The sequence below is a fragment of the Vespula pensylvanica genome, chromosome 2 (assembly GCF_014466175.1).
Source record: "Vespula pensylvanica isolate Volc-1 chromosome 2, ASM1446617v1, whole genome shotgun sequence".
Taxonomy (NCBI): Eukaryota; Metazoa; Arthropoda; class Insecta; order Hymenoptera; family Vespidae; genus Vespula; species Vespula pensylvanica.
Genome location: NC_057686.1, coordinates 18,267,237 through 18,289,694, shown reverse-complemented (window position 1 = coordinate 18,289,694; position 22,458 = coordinate 18,267,237). Strand labels below are relative to the sequence as shown.

Here is a 22,458-nt window from a genome sequence, read left to right as displayed (position 1 = left end):
AATTAAATTATTAAAAATTCTAAAATCGCTTTGAAATTGCTCAATATTATGTTGTTTGTTTCAAAGAAATTTATTCTGAACAGAACAATGATTTAGAAAAAATCATTTGTTTTTCCGTTTTGTTGATATTATAATTCGATAATGCAAGAGACGCGGTCGCTGCAAAGTTGTTTACTGATTTGTAAAGTCGATAAGCTTCTGTAGTTTAAAATATATAAGTACGTATAACACATTCCTTATGTTCACTGCGTACGTCAAGTTGATAGAAGTGGGGGTAGCAAAAACGATGGATACTATGAACGAAGAGTAGCTTGTACTTAGTTATTCAATTTAAAGGTTATGTATTACTTCAATCAATTATTGTTGATAAGTGAATGTTAAATGAAAGACTCACAAAAAATAAAAATTCTTTATAGAATGTAAAGAAACATTTCGAAAAGAATCAATACTAACATACATACCTTATCCTTGAATGGTGTTGACAAACGATGTAAAACATGTTTCTTCAGCATATATTGTCACTGATATATTGGTATTTTAGACCGTTTATAAAATGGTTTTTAAGACAAACGACACAAATGTGTGAACTTCAAAGAATTTGTTATGGACAACCTTCTGGAGCTCCTAGAACACTTGCAATCGAGGAATCTCTACAGCAATCAAAAAATGCTAATATCAAGACTTTGATAATTTATTTAAATGATATTGCAAATCATCGTGGTATAACCATTAAAAGTGAACGTAAAATCCTAGAAGAGGCAATTAGAACAGTATTGGTGGCTAAGAATGTAAATCCCACAGCCCATCCTGATTTTGCCAAATCATTTGGCAAGTGCATAGAATTAATTTGGGGTTACCGTCAACTATGTGTTGAATGTGAAGAACTTAGGAAAACACCCTATGATGCTGATAATCCAGAACACGAACTATTGTTATTGAAATTATGGAATTTACTTATGCCTTATGATCCTTTGGATGCTAGAGTAACAAAACAATGGCAGAATATTGGCTTTCAGGGAGATGATCCAAAAACAGATTTTCGTGGAATGGGAATATTGGGATTAGAAAATCTTGTTTATTTTGCTCAAGAATATCCTAGTGCAGCAACTCATGTTTTATCTCATTCTACCCATCCACATTATGGTTATGCATTTGCTATTGTAGGTATAAACCTTACCAGTATGGCATTAAAATTATTGAAAGATGGTACTGCTAAGACACATATCTATAATTCATCAAAGACTCTGCCAACTATCCGTGCTTTTCATCAGTTTTATTGTTATCTTTTTTATGAGTTTGATGGATTTTGGATCGAATCTAAACCGAGTAATATGATGGAATTTTCCTCTATACAAGAAAAATTTGAAAACAGCATTAGAATGGCATTATCCAATTCATCAACCACATTTAGGATAAATGTATCAGTTGATAATATTTAGTACAAATCTCAAAAACTATGCTTCATGTTCATAGATATCTTAAAGATAATTATATTATCAATGGTAGTGTGCACGGACCATTCCTTATCGTTATATACAAAACAATACATTCAAACATTTGATAGTTAAGATTACATTGACCTGTTCATGGTTGTTACTATAACTCATTTTAAGGAAGAGAATGATTTTGCAAAATATAATGTACAAATACTTCAATACAATCTGTAATTGAAAATTTTTAAGAATTTAACTAATTTTTAAACTAATTTTAACACTTTTAAATTAATTGGTAATTTAAAATACTGATATTAATATTTTTGACTATAATTAATTAATATACACAAGAAAATATGTGTATAGGAATATTTATTGAGAAAATGTAGAAAAAAACATAATAATAGATCAAACATGTTCTGTCTTCATGATAGTGAGGCAAGCATTAAGCATAACAGATTATGGCTATAGAAAAACTTAAAAAATCATGTTTATTAAAAATGTTTAATATGCATTATATATTGTGGGTAATTTTAGGATATCATTTAAATATTATTGTATATTCTTTCTCCTATTATTACCATACACGTATACCATAATTATCATTTATACTATGTAGACACTTTTTTATATGTAGTATATATACAATCTATTATATTTTATTTTAAAAGAGGTTACTATCTCAACACTTTCATTATTTCTATTATGTAATAAACTATCTAGTCATTTTTTATATCATAAATTATTTTTTTCCATATATTACCCATAACATATATATATTAATAAAAAAAATAAGAGTGTTTATTGTTCCTTCTTCTGTGGTACATCTGTCTTATGTCTAAGCTTGGAAGCTACAGAAATGATAACTAATATACCAATAGTAATACTGCCTATTTTCATAACCCATGGATTTTCACGAAGAAAATCTGCTATCTTTTGTGTGAGATCATCGCTGGAAAAAATATACACTACTAAATTACATGCTCACATGACACTAATTTGAATAAAGTTATATGAAATTTATTAGAAAATCTGTTTTAATTAATGAACTTACAATGGGGTCTGTGGAACTGGAACCTTTTCAGCATGAGCATTTTTATACCAATCCCTTGCAAAGGAAACTAATGAATTAACATCATATTTTGGGATTTGATAACGATACATTTTACCATGTCTAAAGCTGAAAATAGAAAATTATAAATATATAAAGAAAAATCATTAATAACAATAAATAATTTATTACATTTGATAAGTTGATTAAGGCTACTTTTATAGACTTACAAAATAAATTCAGGAACATTATAAACATTAAATCTTCTGGCTGTAGCAGCACCAGAAGTATATTTATCAATACGTGCAACATTAACACTATGTTTAAGTTTTGCACCAACCGTTTCCCATCTTGCACCTATTCTTAATGAATTTACATCATCAGTAGCATAACTAAAATATAAAATTCGAAATGACATTAATTTATTATTAATTTATTAAAATAAAACTGCTGAAAAAAAATTAATTGTATGACATACAACATAATAAACCAATCACCAGTTGTAGCTCCACTACTTGCTTGAGTTAAATGCTCAAAAGTATCATCTGTAAGAGTTTTTACTGCAAGTTCTTTGTTTTCAGTAAGTACAGTTAGAATCTCTTCATCGTTTACAGCACCTTATATAGAAATAAAAAAAACATTTAGCATACTTTTTTTGACATAATGTTTTAACTTCCTAATCAACTACCTGATCGATTGTAACTATTTATAACATATTAATTAAACTTGAAACATTAAATTACATTTATACTATATCTTTTTTTGTTATCATATAGCTTTTTAGATTCATATTCTTACCAGTATATAACAAAGGATTTCCATGCCTGAAAAATACAAGTACTGGTTCCTTTTCCGGACTAAAAAGATGTAAAAGTTGACTGTTTATCGCCTTAACAACCCATGCAGATAAGCTGTCAACTAAATCTTCTCGCACATGGAATAATTCTTTTTCAAAATCATCACATTCTTTACAATTTGATTTTGCTGTAGAAAAGACGAATTAATACATAAATTTATTACATTAGATTAAAGTATATTGGTTATGTTAGAAATTTATTAAAAGCAATATATAATCAATATTAATTCTAGTGAAAATTCGTATAGTGAATAATACTTTATATCATAATCGTTTTCATAATTTCTTTCTGTAATAACTTTATTTATAACAAACACATAATAAAACTTACTAAAAAGTACGACAACATATTTTTCAGTTTTTATTAAATTCAAAAGATCTTGATCTGTAACTTTTTCGAGACCGGTATTTTGAGTCGCACAAAGAATACATGTTGCAATAATGAATAATAATCGTAACATTTTGAATCGAATGGAAATTGATATTGATAATTGCGAAATACTATCACAGCAACTGTGACACGTCAACCATAACATAGTTTTCGTTCTATCTGGTTCTGTCTAGCATTTCAATCCTTCGTGTTATCCAACTGTAAAGATCGAATAAACGAATTTCTATTCAACTGATGATTAGTTGGACTTATTGGAGAATAGACTGAATCCGAATTTATATAAAAAAGTATACACAATATATCGAATGTGTACTGCTGAAATAGTAAATTTATACATTAAACTTGTATATGTGTGTGTATGTGTGTACACATTTGTAGCCTCTAGTTCTGTTGGTAGAATGGAAATAGTACGTGTTTGTTTCTGTGAAATAAATGATTGACGTGAAACTTTTACTTTCCAAACGACTCCACTTAAATAATTAATACTTTCGCTTATTATACATTTAAATAATCTAAAATATTTATCTTTTAAGTCATGAAACGCAAACGAGCAAACGCTATTGTTACTTCGCGATATTTTCTGAAAATAAAAAATAATAACAATATAATAATATAATTCTGAAACAAAAAATATACAAACGAAGAAATATAAATAAAAAAATACAAATGAAATAATTAGTATCATTCTTATAATAAAAAATTGTATAAATTATTTAAAAAATGTATGATATAAGAATATACTTAAACTTTTTGTTGATATTTGCAGGAAAGATATTCTGAGGAGCTTTCGATGCTCACTCGTCGGAATACAAAGATAGACTAATCCAGTAGCAATTAAAGTTAATCAAAGATTTATTTTTGTTGACGTTACACGTAGCCAACGACCGTCAGTTCAAAATTTTAATCTGAGAGAATATTTTTAAATTGTTATATTTAACACGTCTTCCGAGCCGTGTAATGTTTAATAAAATTAATTGTTGTTTAAATATTAATTTATTTGACACCGCATACTTTTATATAGTTTAAATAAATCTACAAATATCAAAAATATTAATTTTGAAGTTGTCACGTTTACAAAGAGAGAGCTTCGTTTCGAACGATTATTTTCAAAGAAAATAAAGTTTTTTCAAAGGTTTGAGAAAGCTATGTTCTCGTTTAAACCTTTATTTTTAAAATGAGATTTTGTTTGTCAAAATCGTTGGACAATTTCGCTTTTACTCATTGTTGACGTAAACTATTATAAAAACAGGTGTGATGAACAGCCTTAAGTACGAATTATATACTCGTTATTTTACTGATCGACGACATAAATATTAACGAAAAAAAATGGTTCCAACGACTTAGAGTACTTTAAATAAAAATTAAATTAATCGGAAAAAAAATTAGTTGGTATAGTTATATCCTGATGTATTTTTAAATGACAAAACTTTCCAAGTTTACTACTGAGTGGCGCTCTCATCGTCGTATATTTTGATTCTTATACGCAGTTTTTTGTAAACTGTTATAAGTACGATATAACAATGAATATTACTACGAGACCAGTAATATCTTTAGTATGTATAATGAAATGTTTAAATAAATAAACATAATTTCATATCATTTATAACATATGTCATTGCATCACATTATTGCTGAAGGTTAGACGTACGACTGTAGCGAGATGCATATCAACCAGCTATATCGATTATAAAGATTTTGGAGATATATTTCATTTGGAAGGTCACGAACCAAATATACCTCCTTATATAGAGCGAGAAGGAGAAAATGTTGATCTTAAAAGAGCACGGTAATATTTTTTAATTATACAGTTCGGTACAACATAAAAAATTTATTAATAATTTTTGAATTGAAATATCAACTTTATTTTTCAGATTGACTTACCAATCTCGTAAACGTGGTATGCTAGAAAACGGTCTTTTACTCAGTACCTTTGCTAAAAAATATTTGAATAATTTTAATGATTCTCAATTAAAATTGTATGATCGTCTCATTAATTTACCATCAAATGACTGGGATATATTTTATTGGGCTACAAATGCTAAACCTACACCACCTGAATTTGACAATGAAGTTATGGATTTATTGAAAAAACATATAAAAAATGAAAATAAGCAAGCTAGGATAATGCAGCCTGATTTATAAAAATGTATTGTCATTGATATATAGTCAATTCATAAGCTTAAAACTTCTAGTACTTAATTTAGGTTATCATAATTTTTTTTGACAAAATAAAAATAAATGTGAAAAATAAATATATTTAAACTATTTTGGTATGGAAAGTTCTTATTTCATAAAATTTCTTTTCAACCGAAATTTATTTTGTTCTACAATAAACCACAAATTTGTTTTAATTACATTTATATAATCATTGTATATGTAACTATAACTCTTTACAGAAACCATCCTTTGAATTTCTTTTTTAACTTTCTGTTTTAAATATAGCCAAGATTTGATATAATACAAATATAGCTAAAGCTGATATGTGGCCAATTTCATGCTATTTCAGTTCATAGGTGAAGTATAATTTTATATTTTATATCCTATGTTGGCGACTGTAATGCTCAGCATTAGAATTTTCTGTACATATTTTGACTGCTTATTAGAATTTGTATGTACATTTGTGGATACTTACAAATACAATTTCTTTTTTATAAATAAAAGAAATCTCAATAAAATTAATAAAATACACTAAATATTGCGCTAAATAATGATATAGAGCACAAGAGAGGTAGTACATAGAATGTAATTTATAAGAGAATGTAAAATTTGTAGAGTATACTAATTATATGTAAAATTTTAACTCATTTTTAAAAATATATAAAAGCACATCTAAGAAAAATAATTACTGACCAATTTATTTGGTTTGACTGCATACATTTTCGAAACTGATTTTTTTTTGTACTTTGTATTTATGAAGAACAAATATACTTAATCAATTTTAATGCAAGAATCACATACACGCACAGGTTTATCCCATCCTCTGTGAGGTACTGGTTTACGATGTTGCGAACATTCTTGACATACGCCACGTCCGCAATCTCTGCAGTGATGTAAAGAAAGTATAGGAGAAAATTTCTGATTACAGATACAACATCCAACAACTTCTGAATCAGGTACCCAATAGGACGGTCTAACAGTGTCTTTTATGAAAGCTGTGTAAATTAAAAATATTGAAGAAAAATTAAATATTTTCATATAAATTTCATATAAACATATAGAAATAGAAATAGATCTATTTTCGGTAAACTAGATATATAAATTTAGAGAAAGTATAAATTACGTACATTTGGAATAATTTAAAACTGTTCCAACTGCACTTAAGGTAGACACTACATGCTCTGTCACTTTCCTAGCATTTACATCTTCTACAGATTGAGTGACTTCGTTATTAGAGCTGGTATAACATGCATCACAGACACGTACAGGTGTATACCAGTTTCTGAAGGGCACACATTTCGTTTGAGAGGAACACTGTGCACAAAAACCTTCTCCACAAGCTCGACAATGATGTTTTGTATCTGTTGCACCAAAAGGTGTTTTACATTTATAGCAACATTTAATTTCATTGTTAGGACGCCAATATGAAGGTGCTATTTGATCCGTTACCCAAGCAGATATTGCCTTAGTAGGTTGTAAAGAAACATTAGTAACTGCTTCAGTTATATAAGACATACCATCAACTACACGCTGAGCTGTATTCTGTGGTACATTAGAAGCTGTTGGCTGAAATCAAATTATAATCTTAATAATCATATTTTCAACATTTTTTTGCAGTTATGATCGATATAATGTACCATAATCCAGACATGAGTGATTTCAGTACAAACAGCAACTTCTTCCGGATCCTTATTTCCATACCAATATTGTCGACTTCTATAAATTTCACCACAGTGAGGACATTCTATTATGGAACCATACCATGCATATACGGCTAAGCCATACCAACTTTTATCATTATGAGTTTGTATCCGACTTGTTACTTTAACTTCTTTCCCATTGCTATAACATTTTTTACATATATATATCAAATTATCATATTGATTTTGGTATCTGCACCTGTGTAAATAAAATTGCTCTGTTCATGAAAGTAGCTATTACAAGCATATTGTGTAAATAAATGTAATAATACAATAAGAAATAAATATTACCTAGCGTTATTACTGTGGGGTTTTCCATCTCTAAGATGACCCATACTATTATTACATCTACAACCACAACTGAGACATTTTACCGGGCAACTAAAATATTGGTCTGGGAATATGATATTGGAGAAATTTCCAGTTTCTCCAGAAAATTTATCATTTAAGTGTCTCAGAGTACTGTATACAAGTTGTGGATGTCTTGCAAATCGTACCGATGTATTATCAAGTTCATTTTTTATAACCAAGTATAAAGGCTCGTAATCGGTAGACGAGTTCAATGTTTGAAGTCCAACATATTTCAATTTACTAAATGATTCTATTTCGAGTCTCATTTGACCAAATTTAGTTCTCAACATATCCTCTGCAGTTTCTGAACCATCTGAAATAAATAAAAATTTTTAGGATTTTTCCAGTAATACGTTGTATATTTCTAATCAAAAATTCTTCTTTGAAATTACTGTCATTCTGAGAGATTATATGTACTGTTGCTCAGAGGTTTGGTGTGTCTGGTTTCCTGTAGAATTATTAGACAAGGGCCTAGCGAATTTAATGAACTTGGCATTCCTGCTCGTTGTCCCATTGCTTGTAAGGCTATCCGAAAATGATGACTATATGCTTTGGAAGCAGTTGACAAAAACATAAACAAATCCTTATTCAATCTTTCGGAACGTGTTCGATATATAACAATGTCAGATATTGCCAAAACTTTAAGAAGAAGCCTTATTCTTTCGTTTTCATAAATAGTAACACCTGTTTAGAAAACAAGCAATACAATGTGTTTATAAACGTAGTTTCCTTAACAGAATTTATTAAATTAACGAATAATACAAAATAAAATAAAATCATTCGTAAGACAAAAACAATAATACCTAACAGACCTTCTGTATCTAGGCATATTACGTTAAGATTTGGATCAAATGCTGCCCAAATACCAAATGTACAAGAAGTCTGATCATTCGAAGTTTTGAAAACTTCTCGTCCTTTAAAGAACGTCTGATTCAATGTATGACTTTTTCCATCACCTGTATTTCCAAAAATGGATACAACTTTAACTTTCTGATCCTTGTTGATACAATTCAACTTCCTAATAAATTGTTCAGCATTAGAAACTTTTAATCTTTCTTGTTTATCGATCAATAAGAAGCTTTCGATCTTATTAGTTTTGTTCTTCGTCGATAAGTCTTCCATTGAAGTATTTGCATTAATAGCAATTGAAGAATGATTCATATTGTACATATCTCTGTTGCAAATAGACAAACTGTCTAAACTCTGCATAATTGCTGGATTAGTTTCTTCTGTTTCACTTCTCCCCCATATTGCACTCATAATGTGAACTTAAAACTTAACAGCACCAAAGACGTATCAAATATATGTATAAGAATTTATTGGAACAGGTGATCCTATCTCTTTTTTTTACCAAATTCAAAAGATGACAAATAAATATAGAGATAATTAATGCACCATAAAAGTCGCGATATTATCTATTTACATGACCAGTGCAACGTAGGTAAATTACTGCGCATATTAGTCGACGGTGATATGGCGTCGTCAAATGTAGTTATTTAACATAAATATACTTGTTCATATTTTTCACGAATTCAAATACATGTATAATCATATATATACAATGCTATAATCCCGTTCATAGAAAGTATCATTCGTTCTTATATAAAACGGGTGTTTATCGTAAACGGAAATTTTTAATATCGGCACATATTACATGAATTTTTAACAAAAAAAAAAGTGCTTCATGACAGATAGAAAAGAGCTAACCGCATGCTTGTGTGTTCGTTGATGCGTAATGCTTCCAATCACTTCGGTTGTCTGACAGTACAATTTACTACGTCACGTAGCATGCAACAGTATGACGTAATATAATGCATGTACAAACACACGTATCATGTTTTCTTCTACACTCACGCTAAATAGTTACCCAAATCATATTTCACTACTAAATATATATGTACATTTTAGTTCAGCTAATTTTTCTTAATATAAAAATGCATCGAGAAGAATAAAAAATTATAATTGTAAGAACAGAGCAAATTTGTGCATTCGAGAGATACTGCACATTGCACTTAAATAAATACAACAAATCCCTACGTGTTGGCACACATAAGAACTCAAAAGACCCTGTTCTTCTTCCATTCACTTCCTTTTTTAATTTATGATCATACGCAGCATCTTATATTTCTACATAATTCAATTGATTTTCATTATTTTTTTCATCTTTTAACTATATCTTAAAATCGATCCACATAGATTAATTAACAATATATTGATCATTAAAATTTCGAATATTTTACTTAAGTATCCTTTTACGTATTTACATTACAATTTCTTTTTCACTGATAATGGTATTATAATATTAAATATTAAAATACAATTTTACAATAATAGAATCGTAAAGATTATGCTTCTAGGGAGGATGTTTTTATGCTTCTAGGGAGAAACTATGCAATTGTCACATATTGATAGATTCTAGATTACAATTTCCGTTACATATATGACCGTAGCCACGAAGATTGTAGATCGTGCTCAACGCTTTTTCTTTCGAACTGTGACAGATTTTTTTGTTAATTAAATGGTTCCAATATTTCGTTGATACTGATCATTCGTAAGTTGACATTATTATTTATATAATATTGTCGATAATGTTACAGTAAACTAAAAGTTTATTACGTTAATCAAAATATTTAACATGCGGATATCGCCGGCCGGTAATTTTGTGTACGTGGTCACTTTTGTACAAAACAATACGGTTTAAATTTTATAAAAATTGAAATATACATATGATTATTGTTACGACGATAATTAATTTGACAAATCTATAATGTGCATTAATTTATTTTTTTTGTCAAAAATTATTTTTCATATATTATAACCTCTTATCATTTAACATATTATAGTTATTGGTTTGGTGGATAGGTAATGTTGGAATAACAAGTAAAAAATATTAAATAGAATGTAGTTTAATTAGATATTAAATACTAAACATTCTGATATTATTTATTGGTCAATTTACTGTGTGTGTGTATGCGTATAGTTGATATCATTATTTTATTTACAGCAGGAAGAATATGACACGATTAAATTTTGTAATCTTTAAAGAATAATTATAAATTAAATTTTAACTTAAGAATATAAATTAAATTTAAAAATGGTATCTCTTATCAAAGCAAGAGGGCTGCGTATGTCAGCCCAGAAACAAGAGACACTGTTAAAGCTGACTATACTTTCCTTTGCAGCAGTTTTATGTAAGTATATTAATTTTTAAATATATCAAAAATATCTTCTTTAAATATGCAAATAAAAATTACATGTTTTTAATATTTTTGCAGCTTTTGCTACACGTTTATTTTCTGTATTAAGATTTGAAAGTGTTATACATGAATTTGATCCATATTTTAATTATCGCACAACTAAATATTTAGCAGAAAATGGATTCTATAGCTTTCATAATTGGTTTGATGATCGTGTATGGTATCCATTAGGAAGAATTATCGGAGGTAAAGTTATTATGATAATATTTTATTATTTTTATTTTGTTATTAATTTATAAGAATATACATATATATTCTTATAATTCTATTTACAGGAACAATATATCCTGGTTTAATGATTACTTCAGCAGCACTTTATCACTTAGCATGGCTACTGAATATCACATTAGATATACGCAATATATGTGTATTTCTAGCACCTCTATTTTCAAGTTTTACTACAGTTATTACTTATTTGTTAACTAAAGAATTAAAGGTAAGAAAAATATTTTATATTATAAATATTTTCACATTATAAAGAAAAAATTAAATTATATGATTAAAAAAATTTAGTATATATATGTGAATATATATATAAATATGTTTTCCTTAAGGATTCTGCATCCGGGTTATTTGCTGCAGCTATGATTGCTGTTGTACCGGGTTATATATCTCGTTCTGTAGCAGGATCATACGATAACGAAGGCATAGCTATTTTTTGTATGTTATTCACATATTATATGTGGATCAAAGCAGTAAAAACTGGAGCAATCTGTTGGGCAACATGTGCTGCAGTTGCATATTTTTATATGGTGTCCTCGTGGGGTGGTTATGTTTTTCTAATCAATTTAATTCCACTACACGTACTGACTCTCATGGTTACTGGTAGATTTTCACATAGGATATATATAGCTTATAGCATTTTATATTGTCTCGGTACTATTTTGTCTATGCAAATATCTTTCGTTGGTTTTCAACCTGTACAAAGTTCTGAACATATGCTAGTAAGTATACAGATTATTATTATAATTCATCATTTATCTTTCATATATTTTAATCGCGTACATATAATTTTTTAGGCATTGGGAGTTTTTGGATTGTGTCAGATTCATGCATTAGTGGATTATTTACGTAGTAAATTATCACAAAATGATTTTGAAATGCTCTTTCGAGGTCTTCTTATTTTTACTATAGTCACATCTTCCGTAGTAGGTGGCATTTTGACGATAACAGGTATTTTTTATTTTAAATATGTTAGAATATTTTATTCTAGAAATAATGAGATAAAATAAACGACTTTCTCTTTTTCGAAGGAAAAATATCTCCATGGACTGGCCGTTTTTATTCTCTTTTGGATCCATCTTATGCAAAGAATCATATACCAATAATTGCATCTGTTTCCGAACATCAACCTACGGCATGGAGTTCATTTTATTTTGATCTTCAAATATTAGTATTTCTATTTCCATCAGGTTTATATTTCTGCTTCTCAAAATTAACTGACTCCAACATTTTCCTCATTTTGTATGGTATAACTAGCTTGTATTTTGCTGTAAGTATAAACTTATATCTTTTATTTGTATAAACTTTAATAAACGACTTCATACATTTACATGTTTAATAGGGTGTCATGGTACGTTTGATGTTAGTACTTGCTCCAGTTATGTGCATTTTGGGTGGAATAGGTGCATCTTCTTTGCTACTTACATATATGAAGCAAATCGATAGTGGAAAAATTGTTGACAAAAGAGCAAAGAAGTTTGAAAGTAACTATGTACTAAGGAGTGAGGTACTTATTAATTATATTAAACTAAATAATATATACTCGAACAAGTAGTATATTGGTGTTATTCTTTGAAAAATATGTTCAAGATTTTTTAATGAAACCATTTTTGTTTGCAGATTGCAACTATTTTTGTGGTAATAATGTGTATACTTTTTTTCTCATATACCATTCATTGTACTTGGGTTACAGCAGAAGCTTATAGTTCTCCAAGTATTGTATTGTCTGCACGTTCTCCGGATGGTGGTCGTATGATCTTCGATGATTTTAGAGAAGCGTATTATTGGTTACGTATGAATACTCCAGAGGTATGCTTTTGAAAAATAGACAATAATATAATGGAACGTACACATTTAAGATTTAATTAATTTAATTCTCATTAAATCAGTTATCAAATAAAATATATTCTCCAAGTTCGTTAAAGAATAGAATAATTGAATATTAATATAAAGTAGCTATATTTGAAGCTCGTATTTTGTATTACGTTTGTATAAGATTATATTTTATTTCAGAATGCCAAAGTAATGTCATGGTGGGATTATGGATATCAGATAACTGCTATGGCCAATCGTACCATTTTAGTAGACAATAATACGTGGAATAATACGCACATATCAAGGATTGGTCAGGCAATGGCAAGTTCAGAAGATAAAGCATATGAAATAATGAGAGAACTAGATGTAAATTACGTTCTTGTGATTTTTGGAGGACTTACGGGTTACTCATCAGATGGTACTTATCAAACTAATTAAATATACGGAACTAATATTTAAAATTCTTTTTTTTTTAAGTTAATATGTATTATATAATTTTTTTATAGATATTAACAAGTTCCTATGGATGGTCCGTATTGGCGGTAGTACGGAAAAAGGAAAGTCTATAACAGAATGGGATTATTATAATGGTGCAGGAGAATTTAGAGTTGATAAGGAAGGTTCTCCTGTTTTACTTAATTGCCTCATGTATAAAATGTGTTATTATAGATTTGGACAAGTTTATACAGAAGGAGGTAAAATTTAATATATATCTTTTATTTATCCATTACATGGATTTTTTATCATTAACTGGAGTTTTATATTTTTTTCATGTTTAAATAGGTAAACCTTCGGGTTATGATAGAGTCAGAAATATGGAGATAGGAAATAAAGATTTTGAACTAGACACATTAGAAGAAGCATACACAACGGAACATTGGCTAGTACGAATTTATAAAGTAAAAGATTTATGGAACAGAGGAGCTTGATTAGTTGTATCAAAGACAGTCAAAATAATGCAAATTCTACTTACTATTATATTTGTTCATGGATTTTTCAGTTATCAGTGATATCAGGCAGTAAATATATACTCAATATCGTTATATAACTGAATTTTCTAGAAAATAATATTCTTGAAAAGTGCTTGAGAACAAATTTTGATGAGTATTTACACGTGCTTTGGATCAAAGAACTAAGTTCTTGAACTCTTAAAATGAAAACAAGTTACAAGTTTGTATCGTGCAGATGAAAATATTTTTTCATGTTCTGCAAATTGTTGAATAGTCATATTTCTTTTTAAAGAAATATTCTATTATGCAAGAATAAATGCATTGTCTACTAGAAATCTTACATCTGTCTAGCATTTGTACAAATGTCATCATTGAATATATAAAACTATACTGCTTATTCATTTATTATGTATAATGTTTATATAAAATATGAAACACACACAAAATGGTTAAATCATCGATTTGTACTTTGTATATTTTTTAGATTATGTATGATAAAGAAATACTTGAACAATAAATGTCTTTTATTTCAGGTATGTTGATTTCGTTATACAATTATTTTGTAACTGCTTTATGATCACAGTATTGAAACAAATGTCTCTAGGATTAACATGTTGCTTTCCATTATTGTGATAAATATGTAAATTAATCGTTTTAGTATAATCTCGTCCTTACAAATAAAAATTTTTAAGATTTCATACGTTATCTTCTAATAGACCATAACGGATCTAACTGGCTTAAAGGATCGACAAATGCTTCGTTCGTTTTATCTGTTGCAATTGATTGAATAGTGTTGCTATGTGTTGATACTACAGCATCAGCTGGAACAGATATATATGTATATATTTATAAATAATGAACTTTTGATGAACTTGTATAGAAAGAAATTAAATTGCAGACAAAGATATACCACCTTTATCTAAAAATTTATATAAATAAAAATACACACCTCTTTGTTTGGTTTCGGAATGTCCGCCAACACTAAGATTATGTAAAAAATCATCTGAAGGATGTGTTTTTCTAATGGTTTTTTCCTTATTTAATTTAAGGCTTTCAAATCCTTCGAACGTAGATCGAGTAGAAGATAAAATGCCTCCTGTATTAAAAAAAAAAAAAAAAAAAGACGAGAAAGAAAATATTTATTAGTATAATAATAATAATAATAATAATAATAATAATAATAGTAGTAGTAGTAGTAAGATAGAAATATACGATTTGCAAACTTTCGAAAGGAACAAAATTCATATAATTATGCGCTGACCTGTCATATATCCATGCTCTGGCATAAATAAAAAAAATAAAATCTGACGAAAATCATTATTCGAGAATGTACTCAAATTAATATTGGTCAGTATAATTTGACAAAATATTATAATAATTATTGTTAGATATTATCTATTTTTCTAATGCTACATATTTTTCATCTTTGTAGATACATAACTTACGTTTCATTAAAATATCTTGTGCATGATAAAGTACCATTCGATACGCGAACAGCAATGACTCCTTGTTTACTACTTGCTTGCGACATTTTACAAGACCTTTAAATACAAGTGGTACATCAGCTATTCCACGACCTGCACGTATATGGCATACGGTCGAAGCTGCTACTAGAAACAAGCCACTTAATGATCCACCGCTAACACAGTGTACCACAATTGGTTTTGGAGAACAACGTCTTAACGCTTGCTCTGTCATCACGTCAGTTGCGAATGTTAGCAAAGCTCCAGGACTACTTGGAAAACCACTACAAAAGGATTACAAAATACAAATAAATTTTGATTATAAATTAATTAACATAGAATTTTTAACTTACTTGGAAGGCCATACAAGAAACTGCATGTGTACTACTGTTTTTTCAGATTTTGTTTTGGTATTACATAAAGATAAAACTCTTTGAATATAAAAAGTATGAGTCACGATTTTTTTCGACTTAATTACGAAGTTACCAATAGTAAAATCATTATCTGCGTCGGTTGACCAATATAATTCCTGTTTCAACTATAAAGAAATACATTGATTATTGCTTATATATTTTTAAACTGTTTCTCAAAATGTATATTACGTACTTGAGCATCTGATGCTAAACACGCTATTACTTCGCATTCTTGTTCCCAAATCATTGTCCAAAATACATGAATTTTATCAGGCAATGGTGCTTGAGTAATAATAAATGCTGTTGGAGTCCATTGTGTTATTTCTACTACGTGTGAAGCATTTATGTACGATGACGATACATCTGGCGATGATATTTGTACTCGTGTAACATCGTAAGGAATGCAATCAGTAACACGATTATCCAAGGAATTAGCCAATGCGATTGTGCATGATTGTTTTACACTTTCACGTTCCTGAAATGAAATAATTATAATAATCGATGTCACACTTAAAAAATTGTTCTATAAATTGTTTCAACATTACTTCAAAATCTTGAACTTCCTTCCATTTGATATCGAGATTCGTTGCTCCGCTGAGTGTTTTCACTAGTAAACTATCTACAAATTTCTCGTATTTTTCTACGTCATTAATAAACTTTTGCATTATCTCTGGATTTCCTAATGGATCTTTCTTTGGTTGCACATCTGTATACCATGTATCCCAAACAATTTGTAGATTTTCATTCTCTTCTTTATTTTCTATATAAGTAGATGATTTCTCAGGGATATATGTTTCTTGTTTTGACTCATTCTCTTTTTCCTCTTTTTTATCTGTACTTTTAACAGAAGCAGCATCTTCATTGTCATCTTGTATTTTATTAAGAGGTCGTACTTCAGGCACGAGTGGTGCATGATTTATTGTAATATCAAGATCAGATAAAAGATCTACATTAGATTTTTGCTCATCAGATTTGGTTGTAGGTTTGACAGGATTTGAGCTTGTCGTGTTTGTCCCATTATTAGCTGCTTGCATGTACGTCTGATTGTAATTGTTCTCTACTCTCGTCGAAGTCCCTCCTAAATGATCGCAATTAGATATACGTTTATATAATTAATACAGTGTACATTTATTACATTATTTACCTTGACCTTGCATTTGTAGACCATAAGGAGTTGTGTAATATATCTCATTTGAAAGTTCAGATTGATAATCTTGATTTGAATATTGAGAAGAAGGAGTATGGGTCATAGTGTTATTACTTGCATTGGTGTATCGAGCGTTACTTTCTTGCGATTGATAAACATTGTTAAGTGCTGTAATAAGTTTAATACATTAACATGTATAATTCTGATGTAATTACGAAAATTTGATGTATACTCACATTCGGCTTGATACGATACAGAAGCTGCATTAACGGAATGAGTACCATGCATGTAAGAGTAACCCTGATTGTAATGTTGTACATAATTTGGATTCTGTGAATAATCCGTGTAATGTCTTTGATGCGAGTAATCATATGGCTGCGAATAACTCTGTACGGTCGTTGCTTTTGTATGGCTTTGAATTAATTCTGAAGAGGAAGTGTAATTCATATAAGGATAATTGTTTGATATTGTAGATACTGTATGATTCTGTGGATATGATAATCCAGTGGTAACGTGATATAAATTTTGATAATTATTTGGATAATTAAGTGTAGCATTTAATGGTATTTGTTGGCTCGTATAATTTTGCTGATTGTATTGAACTGTAGCGGAATTTTGCAAGTCTGATGGATATGAAACAGGAACTTCGCTTATATTTGATGCTGGTGTTACTGATGTAGAAGACTGTGTGGATTGTACAGCTGTGTTTGATTGCTGCACTTGTACATACGGCATTGAAGCCGCATAATCCGTTGTTCCACACGCACTATGACTAGGAGTTTGTTGATTATATCCAACACTGGAATAATTCTGGACATATGGCATGTTATTTTGATTAACTTGTGAATATGCGTAATTTTGCATAGCTGCGTTACTTTGGGCGGATAATACATTCTGGCTCTGTCTGTATATACCGTGACTCGATTCTGAGACAATAACAGATTTAGCTTCGTCTTTTGGTACATATTGTTGTTCAGGATGTACAATGTTCTGAGGAATTTGTGACTGTATATTAAGTGTCCTTGTATTACTGATTGCTGTACTAGATACAGGATGTCCTGTGAGTGACACTGATTGCATTTGTGACACTATAGCACCTTCTGATGGAACTATTATACCAGCTTTATCTTGATTAGGCCCATAACGGTTAATTAAATTGGGATCCTGTGATGTCATAGGTTCACCATGTTCTACAGAAATTGGATAGGCATTGTAATGCAATGTATTATTCTGACTATAATGCGACACAGAAGTAGAAGAAAACTTATTTTGTACATCTGGAAGTTGTGTACAATATCCTTGTTCATTTGGTAAAAAGGTCGTAGAGTATGGTACGTTACTTGTTACATCTGCAGTCGTGCCTACTTGATGATATATTTTTGGTGTTTCCTCTTTTTTACTTGGTACGTAATTCTGACTTATCGCTGTGCTCATGTCCTGGTTTTCGGTAGAAGTGCGAGGTTTATATGCATAATGAGAAGCTGTTCTTGGATCTACATACACGGAAGGATGATACTGCTGAGTTAATTTCATATTAGACGTTTGTATTTCTTGCACTGGTACTGAACTTATAGGTTGGCTATGATTATCAATTGTACTGTTTAAATACGATTTTGTTGTTGGAAGTATATCCATTTGTGATGGACCTGCAATTCCTTTATGGGGATTGTAATACTGATTCGAAAGAGTAGAAATATTATCCGTTCTATTGTTTAAATAATCTTTTAATTTCAAGCCACTAGTATTCCGCGTTTGACCTTGTTCATAATTCGTCAATGTTGAAGTTTCAGTCTTGTTGTATACATTCTTATTGTCTTGTGCAAGTATTTGTTCTCGTTCTTCTTCTTGAACTTTGCACGTACTCTTTACTCTCTGCAGCAATTTTGAAACATTTATTTCTAATTTTCTATAAAATTCAAGTCCTTTATTAGCTTTTGTTAATAAATCTTCATAAGCGTCATACGATGCAATTAGAGAAGAAATCATAAATTCTCTCCGTTTTAATATATCCTCCACAATTTTTCTTACATCTCCAGTTTGTGCATATGCATCTGTCAAAGCTGCCAAAATATTATCCTGTGCAGTAAGATTTTGTTCTATAAGATTTACCTAAAATTACAAATACATATATTTACATCTTTTTATATTTTTTACGATAATATAGTTTAAATATTACGAATATACCAATCGGCGTGGATACTAACTAATGACTGATGTTTACCAAGTTGTTCGGAAAAAAGACGATCGAGAGAACCTGATTCAGTTGTGGCTGTAACTAATAAACGTGTTAGATCATCCTGTGCAATCGAATCTCTTAACTTAGTATGTAGATCACTTCTTTGTCTTCGCATTTCGTCGACTTTATTTAAAATACGTTTCAGTTCTTGAACATGCAATTTATCTGCGATCTTTATACTTTTATCGCTGCTTTGATCTGTACACAAAATTAATAATTTATTATACAAAAATATGTCATTGTAAATTTCTCTATTGACAAAAAATACTGAAACATTTTAATACTTAAACATTTAATAATTACCTGATAAATGTGTACTTAAGGATGGTACATTAGCAATTAAATCTGCTAATGGTTGAGCAAGTGTTTTGAGATTTTTTACATGTGTTGTTATTGCTTTGTGAAGTGCTTGATTACTTTCTAATGCTTTATTATGAGCTTCTTCATATTTCTTGCATTCTCTTGTTAAGTCGGTTGCTACAATGGTTGGTGGTCTTTTGCCAACAGCATCTTGATATTGCTTTTCCCTATGAAATGTGTATGGTTATAATAGTTGTATCATTAAATATTCGTTTCATCGGATAATCTAATTTATACTTATAATCACAAATTTCACTCACTTCGACTCTTCTTCAAGTAGTAGCTTTTTTATTTCCTTCAATACAGTTTCAACATCCTGACTGGTATCAGTCAATTTTCCCATAATATCAAGTAAATCTTGAATGATTTCTTTCTTTGCATTAAGAGCGGCACACCTTTCGATTAACTCTTCGGGAAGGGGCAATAGTTCCCATTCTGAAACTTGAACATCAGGATCCCATAAATCTAAGTGATCTAATTTAAACGAAGACAAAAAAGTATTCAACTGTAGATCTTTTTCTTCAATCTTTGATCCAACATTACGCAATATCTTAGCCTTTTCTTCAGAGTAAAGAGAACTTGCCTCGTGTACTTTCATTGGTACTAATCTGTAAAAATATTCGAATATAAAATCTTGACAAAAATAATAGAATCATAAATTATTAACATTCATCGAGGTATTAACCTGGCAAATATATCTGGTCCTGAAACTTCTGGATCATTTATACTAAAAGATATTCCTTTAACCAGAGATGCTCCCTTGATAACAGTGAGTGTTTCTTTTTCTGGTATTTCTTCGTGGTAAATGAATTCATTTTCATTTTTTGCAGCTTTCCTTTTACCTTCGATCACATCGTTTGTGAATGTAAGCGCTTCTTCAACTACAGCTCTCTCGTCAGGAACACCTGTTACGTCTACAGATCCTTTAGCAATACTATAAATCAAATGTGCTTCGTTAAGAGAAGCTAACGCGGTATTGTAAAAAGCAACTCTTTCTCCCATTTTCCTTTGCTCTTCTGCAGCAAGACCTTGATACAGATGTGTAACTGCTAAATGATATGCTCTTTTAAATTTGACATATCGTTTCCAGCTCTGAAATATTATTTTTATCAAGCAGCAATCTCTAAGTGCTATTGTATGAAATAATTCATAAATAATATATCGATACCTTATAAATTTTTGTCCCAACTGTGTCTGAAATGGTACCGTCGTCACTACCTCCTTGCTCTAAAGTATTCAATGTTGATGTATAGTAATCTACAATTTGTCTTGCAATTTTAGCTATATAAAATATTAAATTTTATTAGAACAAATTAAACATTCTCGCAGATATCTTTGATCATCAATATATTCTTCTGAAAAAATATTCTCTCTTACCTACAATAGTTGGTTTTCGATTATCAAGCATACTTTTTTCTAATATACACTCTTGAGCTTGAGCCAAGCAAAGCTGATACATAAATGTCATTAGCTCTGGCGCTAAATCAACGCCAGATGGTTGTGGATAACTATTTTTTAAATGTTCGAATGCCCATGCTGCACATTGAAAGTGTGTACATGCCATTTTCATTCCATCTGCAGTGGTTCGTTCAGTACGTGCACCCAACTGTGTATGCATGGCGCCGATATTATATAAAACTGATATTATTTCAAAACGTATACTAGCCAATGAGCATACCATATTTGCGTACGTATCTCTCCTAATTAAACAATATTAGAAAAATATTATTTTTTGACATAAGTAGATGATCGATTATTTATATTTTTTCTTACCATGTAAATGTTACAGCAGCAGTACCGTCCTTTCCCATTGGAAATCTACTTTGTAGAAAATGTAATTGACAATAATACTTTTTTAATAACAAACAACCTGCCATATCAAGAGGAGGTCTAACTGCCATAGTACGTAAACTTTCCAATTGATGTATTTCATTTGTGTATGATTCAGGATCTTCATTATAAAAATCTCGTATATACTGAAATTTGATAAAACAAAGTTTTCAATACTTTCTAGTATGTTAGGATTAAAAATCATCGTTAATAATTCAATTAATTGATAAATAAAGATATCAGTAATCTCTACATACAAATTTTAAAATATATTAACTGTAATGGACAATAACAATAACAATAAATTTTTTTTTCGTTATCGGATGAATATTTTATAAATGACAGTTAGTACAGAAGTATCTAGAAAGGTTGTATAATTTAAATTATAAACAAATCGTACCTGTTTTAACTTCGGTCCAAAAGTGGTAGGCTCTGGGCTTACTTTTAAATAAAAAGAAATCATCGGCAATCTTGGTACTGCTTCCATATTTTATTATTTTTAAGTCACTACACAGTTCTTAAAATTTGACAGTTGATCGTATGTCAAACATGTCAAAATGGAATTCTATCATGGATTAACAAGCATAGACTGTGTACGTATGTAATATTATACTCGGTTATACTACATAGAAAGAAATTATTCAAGATCGTTCTAAAACGCAATCAGAATACATAGTTTTTCTTGTGGATCAACGATAGTTCTCAAATGAAACATAGGATGGCGCTACGACAATAAAATCCCAATTTCATTCCATAAAACAAATTATTCCTGAGTAATTTATATTATTATATATGGATATATTTTATTATCAACAAATAATTAAAC

General features: G+C 29.5%; 6 protein-coding genes across 7 annotated transcripts; 3 read left to right on the top strand and 3 right to left on the bottom strand.

Annotated features, from left to right (window-relative positions):
• Positions 1–110: 110 nt before the first annotated feature.
• Positions 111–2,150, top strand: LOC122637937 (ELMO domain-containing protein 2). The gene is made up of 2 exons (XM_043830476.1): positions 111–336; positions 417–2,150. Exon 2 carries the CDS (start codon positions 498–500, stop codon positions 1,437–1,439), a length of 942 nt encoding a protein of 313 aa, XP_043686411.1. The 5' UTR covers positions 111–336; positions 417–497; the 3' UTR covers positions 1,440–2,150.
• A 20-nt stretch (positions 2,151–2,170) lies between these two features.
• On the bottom strand, positions 2,171–4,311 carry LOC122637936. The gene is made up of 6 exons (XM_043830474.1): positions 3,672–4,311; positions 3,283–3,468; positions 2,963–3,101; positions 2,715–2,876; positions 2,488–2,613; positions 2,171–2,385 (listed from the first exon to the last, which is right to left on the bottom strand). The coding sequence occupies exons 1-6, from the start codon at positions 3,874–3,876 to the stop codon at positions 2,235–2,237; spliced, it is 969 nt and encodes a 322-aa protein (XP_043686409.1). The 5' UTR covers positions 3,877–4,311; the 3' UTR covers positions 2,171–2,234.
• An 824-nt stretch (positions 4,312–5,135) lies between these two features.
• Positions 5,136–5,996, top strand: LOC122637812 (succinate dehydrogenase assembly factor 2, mitochondrial-like). The gene is made up of 3 exons (XM_043830201.1): positions 5,136–5,284; positions 5,369–5,517; positions 5,603–5,996. Exons 1-3 carry the CDS (start codon positions 5,252–5,254, stop codon positions 5,871–5,873), a joined length of 453 nt encoding a protein of 150 aa, XP_043686136.1. The 5' UTR covers positions 5,136–5,251; the 3' UTR covers positions 5,874–5,996.
• Positions 5,997–6,561: 565 nt separating this feature from the next.
• LOC122637811 (zinc finger FYVE domain-containing protein 1-like) lies at positions 6,562–9,978 on the bottom strand. 2 transcript variants are annotated; one of them, XM_043830199.1, is made up of 6 exons: positions 8,743–9,978; positions 8,357–8,623; positions 7,880–8,252; positions 7,526–7,787; positions 7,016–7,454; positions 6,562–6,883 (listed from the first exon to the last, which is right to left on the bottom strand). In XM_043830199.1, the coding sequence occupies exons 1-6, from the start codon at positions 9,197–9,199 to the stop codon at positions 6,660–6,662; spliced, it is 2,022 nt and encodes a 673-aa protein (XP_043686134.1). In that variant the 5' UTR covers positions 9,200–9,978; the 3' UTR covers positions 6,562–6,659. The 2 variants fall into 2 exon arrangements, with proteins under 2 accessions (XP_043686134.1, XP_043686135.1); XM_043830200.1 differs by having other exon boundaries at positions 8,752–9,978.
• Positions 9,979–10,352: 374 nt separating this feature from the next.
• LOC122626967 (dolichyl-diphosphooligosaccharide--protein glycosyltransferase subunit STT3A) lies at positions 10,353–15,285 on the top strand. Its single transcript, XM_043807617.1, has 12 exons — positions 10,353–10,490; positions 10,944–11,130; positions 11,215–11,382; positions 11,472–11,632; positions 11,751–12,140; positions 12,216–12,369; positions 12,450–12,688; positions 12,761–12,925; positions 13,039–13,227; positions 13,432–13,651; positions 13,740–13,928; positions 14,017–15,285. Exons 2-12 carry the CDS (start codon positions 11,034–11,036, stop codon positions 14,160–14,162), a joined length of 2,118 nt encoding a protein of 705 aa, XP_043663552.1. The 5' UTR covers positions 10,353–10,490; positions 10,944–11,033; the 3' UTR covers positions 14,163–15,285.
• Positions 14,690–22,382, bottom strand: LOC122626966 (tyrosine-protein phosphatase non-receptor type 23). The gene is made up of 17 exons (XM_043807615.1): positions 22,033–22,382; positions 21,576–21,778; positions 21,180–21,502; positions 20,971–21,083; positions 20,488–20,894; positions 20,063–20,410; positions 19,746–19,969; positions 19,411–19,640; positions 17,443–19,315; positions 17,204–17,374; positions 16,605–17,137; positions 16,253–16,534; positions 16,000–16,184; positions 15,629–15,930; positions 15,445–15,462; positions 15,133–15,279; positions 14,690–15,004 (listed from the first exon to the last, which is right to left on the bottom strand). Exons 1-17 carry the CDS (start codon positions 22,117–22,119, stop codon positions 14,886–14,888), a joined length of 5,565 nt encoding a protein of 1,854 aa, XP_043663550.1. The 5' UTR covers positions 22,120–22,382; the 3' UTR covers positions 14,690–14,885.
• Positions 22,383–22,458: the final 76 nt, after the last annotated feature.